The 14,214-nt window shown below is 45.8% G+C and overlaps 2 protein-coding genes across 2 annotated transcripts; both read left to right on the forward strand.

Annotated features, from left to right (window-relative positions):
* Positions 1 to 3,129: 3,129 nt before the first annotated feature.
* On the forward strand, positions 3,130 to 5,482 carry LOC136530616 (uncharacterized). The gene is made up of 2 exons (XM_066523343.1): positions 3,130 to 3,147; positions 4,474 to 5,482. The coding sequence occupies exons 1-2, from the start codon at positions 3,130 to 3,132 to the stop codon at positions 5,146 to 5,148; spliced, it is 693 nt and encodes a 230-aa protein (XP_066379440.1). The 3' UTR covers positions 5,149 to 5,482.
* A 4,667-nt stretch (positions 5,483 to 10,149) lies between these two features.
* LOC136530617 (uncharacterized) lies at positions 10,150 to 13,685 on the forward strand. The gene is made up of 2 exons (XM_066523344.1): positions 10,150 to 10,210; positions 13,069 to 13,685. Exons 1-2 carry the CDS (start codon positions 10,150 to 10,152, stop codon positions 13,683 to 13,685), a joined length of 678 nt encoding a protein of 225 aa, XP_066379441.1.
* Positions 13,686 to 14,214: the final 529 nt, after the last annotated feature.

Consider the following 14,214-nt stretch of genomic DNA (forward strand, 5'->3'; position numbering starts at 1 on the left):
TGTTCTCTGACGTCTGAACTTTGCTGCATAAGAGAGGTTAATTTATTGATCTGTGTCATTGTTATATGTGCCTCTGAGGCTCTGATTGTGAACAACAGTATGTGTATGGCGTTGCCTCGCCGCACGCCTAATTCGCCTAGGCGTCTGGAAGGGGGTGGAGCGCCGCACCTCGCCTTACCGCCTTAAAAACTATGAAACTGGTTAAGTTTCATCCGAAAGCGTACTTTGAAGTTTTGGGGAAAAAAAACTTGGCATATCGATAGACCATAGTCATTCATAGATGTACTTTGTTGTAAAAGCTGAGATTCCAACTCATTCTAGATTAGTTCGTACAGAAATGAATAATTCGGGTTCCAAAATTTTCATTTTCATATGAATTAATCTATAATGAGTTTGAATCTCAACTTTTGTGACAAAGTACATCATAACATGAACTATGAATGCACCAAGTTTCAGATTTTATCGAAATTTCGAAGTATACTTTTGGATGGATCTTCACTATTTTCAATATTTGTGCCATTTTCACCAGAGATGCGCCCACAGATAGTATACATCACATGACACTAGCATGAATTGACAAGCTGTTGTATCCAATGCATCGTAACCTGAAATGGATGGCTGTTGAGACAGCTTTCGAGCATATCTTGCTGCCTTTCTATAATTTAATGGTAATTAATTTACAACTGGGAAAAAATATCTCTATGCTTTCTGCTGAACAATATCTCATAGGAATGATAATTGTAATTGAGTGGCTGTAAGTGTTAAATTATTAATGCTGTTTCCTGTAACATAGGAATAACAGGAATGTCTTTAACAAAAGAATGAAATAACGACGTGGAAGAAAGTTACGATTTATATTACATAAGGAAATAATGATGTGGAAATGCTCTGCATGCAAAGATTCAATGCTTTTATGTGATTTTAGTGGGTTTGGTAGTAGGGCAGGTTAGGGGTGTTCTAACCTTGTTACTGTCCTCCTCCTGGTCACTATTTAATCCTTTAGTGGCATCTGTTCTGTTTTGTTAAACTGGTGCCAGGTGCATTGTTGTGTGTAAGCGTTGTGTTGGATGTGTGAGTTCTTTTTTTTAGAGAACAGGTTTCCCCCGCTTTATTGAGCATAAAGCGTCTCAGACAGTTTGAGTTCAAAGCGTAGAGGCGCGCCCGCCAAGTGTGAGTTTCATTTGCATTTGGCTTTTTTTTTTCTACTTAAGTGAAGTGATGCACAGCTCTTCTCCATATCCGAGAAAAAATAGTAGGTTTGGTAAAAAGCGCTAGTGGTGAGAGTGAGATACGAGAGTATAGATTTAGCAGCAAATCTAAAGCTGGACATAGCTAAGCTGATGTGACTAGCAGCCATGCTACACTGCTACTGCATATGATGTTTGTCTTCTTGGAGAGTGCATATCTTATGCATTCCTGTTTATGTCCATTTGAGACCATTACACTTGTTTACGGTGTCACCAATGATTTCAAGTCGTCCGATTAATCGCGATTAATCGTCCTAATCGGTCCTGGGTGCTCGATTAGGGACCTCGACCCGATTAGCTCGATTAGGGGCCTGGTCGTCCGACTAATCGTCGCCTAATCGCGATTAGTCGTCCGATTAGGGGTGGGACGACTAGTTTTGGCTGTTTTTTTTTGCTGGAAAGGGAATGGAGTTTGGGACAGTTAAGAAATGGAGTTTGGGAATGGAGTTTGGGACAGTTGGACAGTGAAGAAAAGGCAAGAAAACAACTCCCACAAGTAAGTCACTTGCTAAACACTAATGTAGTCTTGATGCTTGCTATATTGTGTACACTATATAGTACATATAGGTATATATATAGTATGTATATGTCCTGATGCATAGGACGATTATATGGACGACCAGGGTCGACTAGGCTCGACTAATCGGCCTGGTCGATGACTAATCACGATTAGTCGCCTGGTCGGTCCTATAGCGACTAGGTTCGACTAGACCTGAAAACATTGGGTGTCACTTGGAACTATTACACTTGCTTATTGTGTCAGCCTTGGAAACTATGTCCTTATTAGGCGATAATTGCTCTTCTTGCAGTAGAACGAAAAATTCATTGAAGATGTTCCTTGGGGATCTGGAAGAAAAGTCATGCATTGTGCATTTATAATATGATTTTTTTTCTTAAGACAAATACTTGTTCCTTAAACTGTGTTCCCTTATTTCAGATGGCTACTGCTGCATGGTTTAGTTCTGCAAGCCATTCAACTGAAAATATCACCAAGATTTCTAGCCTCTGTTGGTACCTATCTGTTGCAGATCACGTTCCATAAGTTGCCTTAGTTCCTGATAATTAGTTGAAACTAAGGCCCTGTTTGGATCCATGGGTTAGAGCTAGTTTGGGCTAGTTGGAGCTCAACTAGCCCTAAAGTAGCCAAACAGGAGGGCTAGAGTGGGTTATTTGCAACTAGCCCACCCTAAAAAACTATCCCCCCAAAGAGGTGATTATTTGGGCTAGTTGGGGCTATTTGAGGTGAGGTCCACTGTTTTCTCTCTACTTTCACCAGCACCAATGATTTGGAAAGCACATTTATTATCATTTTAACCCTTGTATCCAAACATCTCTTAGGCTAGAGTTAGTTCAGAGCTAGTCCTGAACTAGAAACTAACTCTAACCTCTAGCTGTGCTAGAGTATCCAAACAGGGCCTAAATCAACTGAGACATTGCTACTTGCCTACTTCTGCTATGATATATTTTTTGGAAACTTTTTTTTTCTCGAAAACGCAGGAGAGCTGCGCTTCATTATATTAAGAAGAAATAGGGGGTAAAGAACCCTTAGTACAACACACACCCACACACCCTTGTCTTTATCTCATAAGATACATTTGCGCCTGTAAAGAAAGAAAAAGCGACCCTGCACATACAACAAATCAACTAACAGCTTGGGCGGGGGCAGTCAAGTGGGATAGCCCACGAGCCCCTGCCATTGTCCACCGTCGACGCTCATTTCTACATAGTTATTTCTAACCATAGTCTAGCTTTGTAGACCAAACAATACCTTATACGATTATACCATAAAATGGTTATTCCTCAAATGCAGACATACGGAAATTGTATATCGGATTTGGTTATAGATGGCCAAAAGGGCTGGGTCAAACGGGCAGCATGAGGCATGGCGTGGCCTGTTGAGGTGTGCCATGCTTGGGCTTGACCTTTGCTTGTAGTGCCGACGTGAGCACAGCCCGTTTACTGGCCGGCCTGTTAAGTGTCCGCTTCATGAAAATTGAAAACCCCCTGTTTCCCCACCCTTTCTGCCACTGTGCTCGCATTCTGGCGCCGTTACCCTTCCCTCTGGGCTCTGGCCATCCTCTCCCTTCTCGGCACTGCTCCCTTCCACTCTTGGCCGTCGCTCCCCCCTCCCTCTCCTCCTGGCGTCCCCTCCTGTCAACAGCTGGATGGTGCGGCGTCGTTGCGGAATCAGATGGCGGCGCGCAGCAGACAGTGAGGTCCAGCGGCGGTGAGATCCAAGATGGCTGTGATTTGTGTATATGTGGTGTATGGATGATGATTTTTGTGAGTTGCATTTGTGCTGTTGTGTATGTGTGGATGATGGATCTGTGACTTGGATTTGGCTTGAACCTTTTGGTGTTCTTGAGTTCTTGGATTTGTGTATTGGCTTGCCAGGCCAGTGCAGGCACACAGGCTCACTGTTCTGACGTTCTGGCACAGGCATGGTTATGGCTCTGTTTTACCGTTCCTAGACTGGCCGATGAGCCTGTCGGTGAGCACGGCATGGCACAGCTAGCTAACCGTGCCTATCATATTCATGCCTAACTGTGCCTTTCCTAATTGTGCTTGTGCCATGCTGTGCCGCCCGTTTAGCCATCTATAGATTTGATGATATGTTTTTTCATAACATTGGATGCTGGTAATGTTAGTTTCTTTATTTAAGGATCATAACATATTTCCAGACTTGACTCTGACTTGGTTTGCAATGTGCTAAATCTGTTGCTTATTTCATGGTAAAATCAATCCATTACATTTTTTTTAATGGTCAATTGTTCGTTACCTGGGATATTTTAATGATATCTTGTATGCATGTTAGCTTCTCCCTTGTCAATGATTGCCTTTTTTTGTAAATGAATACCCGAACGTGGAGTATTAGCCAAGAACTGTTTCTAAGTCTGAATCCCAAAGCTTTGATTTTTGTGGAAGCAATTTCTAGGATCTAGATGTAAAGTGCAAGTAAATGTTTTTTAGGACATGTCTCATTCCTGTATCAAAAAATGAAAGCTTTCAATTGGATCCTTTTCTAGTATGGGATTGAAATGGATGTTTTGCTGATTTTAGTGCAATGCCCTAGTGTGCATGTCATGCAAACAACAGTTGCATACTATTTTTGGGAGCACCCATTCCTTTTATAGCTTCACTTACATGGCACATTTGTATCTGTATACAATTTACTTTTCATTTTAACTGCGTTGAAGTTTGTAATATATGACATGTTATCCTGCAGGAACTTGATTTCCCAGAGGAGCAGATCCAACTGTCTGATGCTTTGACTGAAATGAGTCAAGGTCAGTGGGAGGGCTGCCCAAAATCCGAAATTTATACTCCAGAAATGGTCAATCTGATGGAAAGCACCCAACCTGATTTCTCTGCACCGTCCGGGGAGTCACTCAGACAGGTACAGTTTCGGATGATGGAATTCCTCAACCGGACAGTCCTAAGACTACCAGAAAAGGTGGCAATGGGGGACACACTGTCACAGCAAAATGAGTTGAAGGGGTTCTCTCGGCAGAGCTCCAGCAATTCTGTCCAAGATGGCCCTCCTTGGGATTTGCTTTACAGGCTCAACCGACATAGCCTCCAACGAAAGAAATCTGGGAAAAGCCGACTCCAGTTCGTCACTTCAGGGGATAATGAAGCTGAAGATGATTTCTCCCCAAAAGAAGTAAACCAGAGGCATCTCCTCTATGAAGGAAGTCTTGGGAGCTCAGTGACCTCCATTGCTATTTTCAGTCACGGGGCCCCTATTCGGTGCCTCATTGCAGGCCTGCTAGACTGCAATCCTATAATGTCCAAGAGAATATGTATAGACGATTCCTCGGTTACGGTTCTTGAGCATTCGCTGAAAACAGGATGGCAAATAAAAAGGCTGAATGATACTGCACATCTCAGGCTTCTCTAGCTGATCAGTGTATTAATGCACTGTAAAGAAATTATCTGATAGCATTCTGCAAATCAGATGCTTAAGCCACTTGCTGCATGCGTGTACTATGTGGCCATCAGAAGCGTGGTCTCATCACTGTATTTCATTGTATCTATCGAATATCGCTACGCCAGGTAGAAGGGTTGGCCTGTATTGGTGTTGTGTAGTATTTGTTGTTATTTTTGTCTAAATTATTTCTCAAATCAAATGTAATCCAGCAGAATCTAGCTACTTTTTCTTGGTGGGTAGTTAGTGGGGCACATATTAACGCACCATTCTTTTTGCTGAATATTTAGCAAGTTTGTATGCTTCAGGGGTATGCAGAATGAACTAATGAAGTAATGCAAATTTGCTGTGTAACTGCCAATGGCACAAATTGTTTATATTTTGCACTATTATGCCGCACAATAAGTTCGATTGCAATCCTCTTTGTCTATGTTTTCTACCTCTATTGGGAACCCGTCTGACATTATAAGAAGTTTCTTGTAATACATTAGGCTGTTTTGTTGCGTCATTATTTTGATTTGGGTTGCTTTTGTTCTGATCTGAACACCTAGTGAGCAGCAACTTGTCCTAAATCTACTCCAGAGATCACTTACTGGTATTAGACAGAAAGGGACGACATGTTCATTTTGACAAAAAAAAAAAAATCTGGAATTTTGTTAACAAGTATAGAAACTATTTTAATTCAGAGATGCCATCGCTAATGGTTTTGTTTGAATCATCGCTAAATAAGTAGTGTTATGGCTTGTGTAAGTTGGAAGTACCACCTTCAAATATGTTATCTTGAGCATCGATATAGAAAAATGTAATGGTTTTCATTCTAACATTGTCGTCCGCCACTGCAAATGGTTTAGGCTAAAACCGGTTTGCCTGGTTTAGTTTCTATTTTGGGCTGCCTTGGTTTATATTTTCAGAGGTGCGGCGCCACACCCCCTCTGGAAAGCACTCCAGAAGAGACGGAGTCATCGATCATTTTCTGCATTTGGATGATCCTACCACATCCACTTCCTCGAGATCAACAATTAGAAGACTAGCTGTTTTACCATTTTTCAACTTCGTGGTAAGTCGCAGTGAGCTGCTAGTGGAGTAACAACTTTACTAGAAATTTAATATCAACCGACACAAAAAAAAAAGTCTACTGCAACAGGTACCACTGAATTCTTGGTGGTTAAAATAAAAAAAATGGTGTAGATAAAGATCTCATGGTGTCTGATTCCATTTCTAAGGCCTATTAGGAAAAAAGGCGAAGGTTTAATATCACACTATTATAGAATCATGTTTTAGTGGCAGAGAAAATTCGGCTTCTATAGGCTGAATTTGTAAGTGCCTTATACTCAAGCAGTCAAGCGTCTATAAAAATACACCCCCATAAATCGATTTCTATGGGTGATTAACTTATCGGATCGCCTAAAAACGATTTCCCAATAGAAGAAATATTCCCTTCTACAATGAATGGTCACTAAATTATTTAGTTTATGACTTTTTCTAGGAGTTGGTTGTCAGGGACCACATCTTCAGCCTGCCCTAGGCCAGTACATTTGCTTCCCGTGGCCAGGTTCAGAATGTGAATAACCCATCATCTTGTTTCTCTAAATGGGTCGTTAGGTCATCAAGGGAGAATTCTTGCGAAGGTTTCTAGCGTGGGCAAAGGCGATCTCCCCTAATGGATGACCAAAGAAGGTTCCCACAAAGGTCATCTCTAGGCAGAGGTACATGGCGCTCAAGGTGTACGCGAGGGTGCGTGTAAGAGGCGTGTTGGGGGAGGGGGCTAACGGCGGCTGTGGAAGTGGCGGTTAGGGCTGAGGGGGCGTGGGAGAGGGAGGCACATGCCATAACTAACCAAACTCTATCCAAACTCTAGTAGACTCAATATGGTAACTCGGATAATGACGACAGCGACGACGCCCTCCCTCCTGGGTGCACGCGGTTCCTAGGACGCGCTGGTGGAGGTGCCTGGCGCCCCTCCTTAGGCCCCTCTTGGCCCGTTTGCTCCATTGTGGGGGGCCTCCATTGGGCGTATGACACCACCCCCCTTCTCAACTCGGCGCGTCCTCGTGACGAAGTAAGGTCCAGTCGTCGACGCCAGCCGGTGGAAAGGCTTCGCCGGGAAGGATGGCCTCGATGCGGCCAAGCATACGGCCGTAGACGGGGTCGGCGACGATGATGTTCTCTCGCGTGCGTGTAGGCGAAAACTTGAAGTAGTAGAGGAGGTTGCCGATGTAGCCATAGAAGTAGAGGTGCGCGCTCGTGTTCATTCCAGCTCCTGTCGTCTGGCGAGCTGCAACAAGTAGAGGTCGTGGTATGGCTGCTCCAAACGTGAAGTGCACCATCTCTCTTGGCGGAGCAACGAAGTTGTGGATGCGATTGTCGATGTCAGGGGTGAGGTAGGCAGGGACGCGGCGCCAAACCGTGGCGCTCGAACATGTTGATGGCGATGTCGTTAAGTTGAGCATGGTGCCGAACATGAAGGAGCCCAAGTCGAACTCACCTGGCGAAAGACGGTGTGCGGTGGAGTCGGGTCGGAGGGCGATGTGGACGCTGCCGACGTGAACAAGTAGACGACTGAGATTGTCGAGGAAGACCACCATTGCTGACGTGATGGGGCACCCCTACAGCCATGGGCATCCAAGCAGGATGCTCGTCGGTACTCCATTGTGTTTCCCCCCCCTCGATGGAGGGTGGGCGCCGAGGGCCAGGAGCTCCATATTGGCCGAACCACCTCGGCGTAGAACCTGCAAAGGTTAGGTAGGAGCGATGATGCCACCGGGAGGTAGAGGTGACCATCGAAGAAGATGAGGCCTTGATCAAGTGACCACGCCTGGGCGGCCATGCCATCTATTATGGCCATGGCGATGGTGCGAAGCTCCTATTGTAAAAAAGTAGCTTGGTGTAGTTGTTCGAAGATGGTGTCGGTGGTGTCGATGTAGTCGAGAGCATTCGGGTGGCGGGCTGGGCTCGCCCGACTCAAGATGTTGTGGGGTGGAGGCAGCGCGGTAGCCCATGTAGCATGCTCGATCGACGGAGGGGCTGGTAGGGCAAGTACTGTTGTCAGAGCATGTCGGCGTTGTTCGGTGGTGAAGTTGAGCAGGTGCCCGTTGCGGACGTACTACAGCTGCATGGTGGTGAAGTCCCAGGTCACGCGGCCAAGGCCGGCCAGCCAAGGTGTGCTGAGGATGATGTCGATGTTGTTGCCGATGTCGAGGAGGTAGGCGTCGATATCGAAGACGTCAGCATCGATGCCGAACGGTACACTGAAGGCTACAGTGCAGTAGGGGACCTCGTTCCCGCTACCGATGAGGATGGCGGTGTTGATGCGCTGTTCCTGGAGGCCGATGAGGCAAGCGATGTTGATGTCGATTATGTTGTGTGTAGCGCCCGTGTCGACAAGGATGTGGGCGCTGGTGCCTGACACCACCCCCGCCAGGTACATGGATGGGCGTCCCTGGACCGGGGATTGGCCCGTCCCAATCATCATGAGGAGGCTGTTGTCGACGTTAGCATCATCATCGTTGTTGTCGTAGTCGTTGACAGCCATGATGTCGAATAGGTGCTTGCACTTGTGGCCGCGCGTGAACGGCTCATCGCAGTTTAAGCAGAGCCTAGAGCGTCGATGTTCTGCCATCTCCTCGACGGTGAGGCGCTTAACGGGCACAGAGGAGTCGGTGGTGTAGACGATGTCGTGGTCGATGAAGGTGGTGTCGAAGGGGGCTCCTTTAGGGGCAACACCCGTAATGCTGGCTTGGAAGATGGTGCCTTGTTGGAGTCGGCTATCACAGCGAGGCGTCGCTCATACGCCCTCGCCAAAGACATGGCCATCTCCATGTCAGGTGGGTTCTGGAGCTCCACGTCGGTCTTCAGGGGTTCGAGGAGGCCAACGGTGTAGATGTTCACTTGTTGTTGTTCATCGAGAGGCCCGGCACGAGCGACGTGTGCCAGGAATCATTCTGTGTAGTCGTCGACGGTTCCCGTCTTGTGAAGGGAAGCAAGCTCGCCGAGGGGGTTGCGCCAAGTAGGGTGGCCAAAGCGCTTGTTGACGCACCGAGCGAAATATGCCCAATCCATCACCGTCTTGTCCTGCGTGAGGCGTATGTACCATTGCTGCGCGCCACCTGTCAGATGGTAAGAAGCATACCAGACTTGCTCCGCTTCCGGAGTCTTCTGACCTCTGAAGAACTGCTCATAGCGGTTGATCTATGGTAATGGATCTTCCTTGCCGTCGTACGTGGGGAAGTTGAGCTTGTGGAGGCGTGGTGTGAGGACGGGGAAGGAGCCTGGCAGTGTCCCTTGGTACGGGAACGACGGAGGTAGATTGGTCTTGGGGCCCTCCATCGTGTTGGTGAAGAGCTTGGCCTCCAGATCATCCACAATCTTAGGGATTGTAGATGATGGCGATGCCTCCTTTTGCTGCTTGAGGAAGGTGCGTCCTGCGTCCTCCATTGCTTTCTTGGTGTCGACCTCGAGCTTGGTGGCGATCGCCTTGCGCTCGCGTTCGGCGCGAGCAGCAGCCGCTGCAGGCTCCGTCGGGCCGTCACATTGCTCAATCATCGTCAGACGATTGTTGATGGAGGTGAACTCGCCCTTGATGTCGTCGAACTGCTAGTGGAGGTCGGCAACGAGCTTGTTGAAGGTAGCCTTGAAGTCACCATTGTTGCCATTGTCAGCCATGGTAGCGGCCTGGGATCGAACTAGTCTCCGAGATACCAGTGTCAGAGCCCTGTGGGGAGGGGGCGCTGGGTGGCGGCGGCTAGGGTTTGGGGGAGGTGTAGGCATTGGCTATGGGGAGGGAAGAGAGAGGCGCAAGGGAAGAGGACCGAGGCTTAGGAGGGAGAGGAGGGGATAGAAGGCCCTTGGCCTGTTCTATTCTTGCTTAAGATTGAAAGGTTATATAGCCCCTGTCTTTATGGTCCTGGGAGATTTAGCCCCTAAGCAATCTAACTTATCCTCCAAGCAAGCTAATCTTAATCCTCCCGGATCTGGATGTCGGCGGCGTGGCGGGAGGCCGCCCCTCTGCTGGTCATGCCCCCCTTCTGGTGGCGTGGTCAGCCCAGACCTAGCTGGCCTGGGCCCCCTCCTGGGCCCTCGGTTAGACGTATGACAGTGTGCCATAGGTGGCAACTAGAGAGGCAGTCTGAGGCCATGAGCTCCGATGGAGAAAGGACCTTCGCATGGGCCTAAGGTCTCATCTCACCACACACCACTATAGAATCGATATTCAGCAACATAGCCAACTTTCGGCACAGGCAACAATGTAGCCTTATATAACTCTTGATTTTCCTTTTACATTTTTACTTCTAAAAGATGCTGCCAGAAGTTAACAGAAGCATTGCTTCTAGATGCTGCTATAAGTTAAGGTTGAGGGTGCATTTTCTTCATTCATCATAAATTATCTTTTGAAATCCTGCAGCAACTCGCGGGAAATTCTTCTAGTTCTAATCCAACACACAATCACCACTACAGGACCCAATATAGTGTCTCGTTGCTCACCTACACAAAGCGTCTCTGATCTTTATAATGCATAGTTTTCTATGACAAGATTTGTTCACAATGGCTTCGATTGAATATAAAGCTGATCCATCTCAATCAGTTGGATCAGTGTACCAGCTGCGTGCCACATATATTCAAACTTGTTCACGAAACATAAATCAGTTGGATGGTTATGTTTGACATAAGGAAACAATGCCCCTCCAGCAATAATAGCAAGCCAATCCATCCATTTCGCAGGAGGCCTGATCAAATTTGTGCACACATTGGTCTCTGAACAATCACCTCATCGCTATATAGGTAACACATAGGTCCAAGAGAGAAATCAATCGTAGTACAAGATATGGCTGAAATTTGTTGCTTAATTGAACTTTGGAATCGAGGAGGCTAGAAAATCTGTGTTGTTTAGGTTTGAAAAGTGGTGGCATGTAAGGGATGAAAGCTAGACAGTGTCTCTTCTTTGCTTTTCAATTTGGTTGCTAATATCTTCAGTAGGATGCTTGTAAAATCTGATAGAAATCACTTAATTTCGTTCAGGCCTGCTGGCTCATGCAGTAGAAGGTGGCATTATTAGTCTTCAGTAGGATGCTTGTGTTAGCATTAGATTTGTTGTCAGTTAGCATTAGATTTCATGCTAAGTGGAGGATGACAGTGTATTAGTTGGATTAACCATTTCTTGCTAAGTGGATCCCAAGTGGATTAAGAATTTTCTGCTAAATAAGTGGATGAGGTGGATTAAGTGGCTCATAATATTGGACATGATGGGAAACTTGCAAAGAGATGTACCCTTTCATTCAGCTAAGATGCCTTTATGTTAAGATCTGGCTCCTAATATTTACTGGACAACTTAATGGGAGGTTTATGTTAGATAGCCTTCTTGAACATTGTCTGGACAATTTTACTGGGAGGTTTATGTTAGATATCCTTCTTTATAATTGTGTTAATACATGTGTTTTGAACACAAGTATCCTTTGGCATTTGTAACTGCAAAACCTAGGGCTGGTAGTGAAAAGTGGTGGCATGGAAGAGATGAAAGCTAGACAGTGTCTCTCCTTTGCTTCTCAATTTGGTTGCTAATATCTTTAGTAGGATGCTTTTAAAAGATGATTGAAATGACTTAACTTAGGCCTGCTGCCTCAGGTAGAAATGGTAGAAATGACTTAATTTCAGGTTCTAGAATGTGTCATTTGCAGCCAAGCCTGCTGCACTACGGGATACAATAGATTTGCCGAGTGCCAGGGGCACTCGGCAAAGGCCCAAAAACACTTGGCAAATACTTTGCCGAGTGTAACACTCGGCATACAGCACACGGCATTGATTTGTCGGCAAATAGTAGTTTGCCGAGTGTTTTTTATCGGGCACTCGGCAAACAGTTTGCCGAGTGTCAATAAACACTCGGCAAAAATAAACTCTCGGCAAAAAAAAATTGACGGGATGGAACGGTGACGTCGATTTTGCCGAGTGCACAACGGAAAAACACTCAGCAAAGTTTCTCAAGTTTGCCTAGTGTCAGGACAAAAACACTCGGCAAAGTTTCTCAACTTTGCCGAGTGTCAACACGAAAACACTCGGCAAAGTTTCTAAAGTTTGCCGAGTGCCAAGACGAAAACACTCGGCAAAGTTTAGACACTTTGCCGAGTGTCACGCCTAAAACACTCGGCAAACAAGCGAGCAACGGTCAGATTTTATGGTCACTTTGCCGAGTGTCCATTGGAATACACTCGACAAATTCAAAACACTCGGCAAAGAAGGTTCCCAATGACAGAAAATGGTCTCTTCGCCGAGTGTTTTGCCTTGACACTCGGCAACTCATCTCTTTGCCGAGTGTTACACTCGGCAAAGTGACCAAGACCCCCCCCCCTTTTTACTATAACGGACCCCTCTCAATTCACAAAAAACCATGATAATTCATAATAAAACATCATCACAGGCATAGTTATATGTCACAGGTATAATAAACCATCATCATAATTCACAATAAACCATCATCACAAGTCACAATAAACCATCATCACAATTTACAATAAACCATCATCACAAGTCACAACTAAGTCACAATAAGCCACAAATGCAAATGCAATCACTGCGTAGGCCCTTGGAACCTCTGCGACAAATCCGAGTCTTGAGACTGATTATTTGATGCCGCCGATTGATTCTGCACCAAAGAGAAGTATTCGAAACCAGTGTTAGCTTCCTTTTTAACAGTGTTAGACTTCATATTGCAAAATGAATGAAAGGTGTGCATCTACAGCATATCAAGAAAAGCAGTAAAATACTTGCAGATGTAATGCAGTAGCTAGCTGGTCCACCAGCGAGTAGCTAGCTAGCTGGTCCATGAAAAGCAGTAAAATACTAGCCGGTCCATGAAAAGCAATTTTTATCAAAAAAAACAAATCTATTTGCAGACACAATGAGCTATATCCAAGGCAGTCACCAAGAATGATGCCTTCACCTTAGACAATTACCATTTCAGAACAACTGATCCAAGTAAGGTGATCAAGGTTGGTCTACTCAAAATAATTCTCTCATTCCTCGCTGATCCTGCTCTCGATATTCCTGCTGAAGAGAGGCACAGGATGGTTTCTTGCCTTCTGAATGTGACTGTCCAAGAGAGTGATGAACCAATCACAGTGGGGTATAGTGTAAGATTGTCATCTGGAGAGGTTGTGGATGTGAAGTCCAGCCGAATGCTTAGGTGGGAAAGGGTGGATTCCAAGCTGTACATGCAGAGTAGCGATGGCGAGCCCAGCTACAAAGAAAAGATTGAGTTTGCGACCTACTTTGCAGAGGAGATATCTCAAGGCCTGCTCTTTGAGATGGCGGATCAGATCCCTTCGCTCGCTGAGCTTATTAAGTTTGGCAGCTTACTGGATTTCGAAGACGCTGCTGTTGGGTTCTTGCTGAAGTCAAAAAATCTGCAGGTGTTTCCTGAAGATGAGCATTTCCTGAAGTCTTTAATGCTAGGTCTGTGCCCTGAAACTAAACTTCTTATTGTGCCTTCTAAATTTTCCCCAAATTACATAACTATATAACCTACTGATGCCACTGTCCCCACCTCTTTCTATACACAGATGGCAGCAAGAACCAATAGTTTTCTGTCGATTATGATCTTTTGATAATGTTCACAGTCAGTAAATGTTTTTTGTTCTTCTTTAGGGCACTATCCTGCATGTACTGTTATGTTGGGCCAAGTATATCAGAGGAGGAAGAGAAGCCGTGACTAAGACCGGCACGTGGGCCGGGCGAGGCCAGCGTGCTGTGCATGGTCACCGTGGGACTACAGAGAATGTCCATGACTGTATCCAAAATTGCCTCGGCGATGTTCTTTTCGGTGTGCATTACATCAATGTTATGTGAAAGAAGAAGATCATCAAAATAGGGGAGGTTCCACAAGCACGACTTCTGAGTCCAGGCATGTTGCTCGCCATACCCCACAAAACCACCTTCTTGTTTATTGACCTCGAGAGCGTCTAACTGAGCACGAACCGCGGCTCCTGTCATCATCTGCGGTGCATGGTTTTTAACTACGACATCTTTCGTAAAGTTCTTGATATCTAGTCT

The sequence above is a fragment of the Miscanthus floridulus genome, unplaced genomic scaffold (genome assembly GCF_019320115.1).
Source record: "Miscanthus floridulus cultivar M001 unplaced genomic scaffold, ASM1932011v1 fs_164_6_7, whole genome shotgun sequence".
Classification (NCBI taxonomy): Eukaryota; Viridiplantae; Streptophyta; class Magnoliopsida; order Poales; family Poaceae; genus Miscanthus; species Miscanthus floridulus.

Bases quoted from the DNA above. Each gene is read 5' to 3' on its own strand.
- LOC136530617 (XM_066523344.1), top strand. From the start codon at position 10,150: ATGTCGGCGGCGTGGCGGGAGGCCGCCCCTCTGCTGGTCATGCCCCCC. The intron at 10,211-13,068 runs GTCAGCCCAGAC...AGACACAATGAG, and splicing joins GCCCCCCTTCTGGTGGCGTG to CTATATCCAAGGCAGTCACC.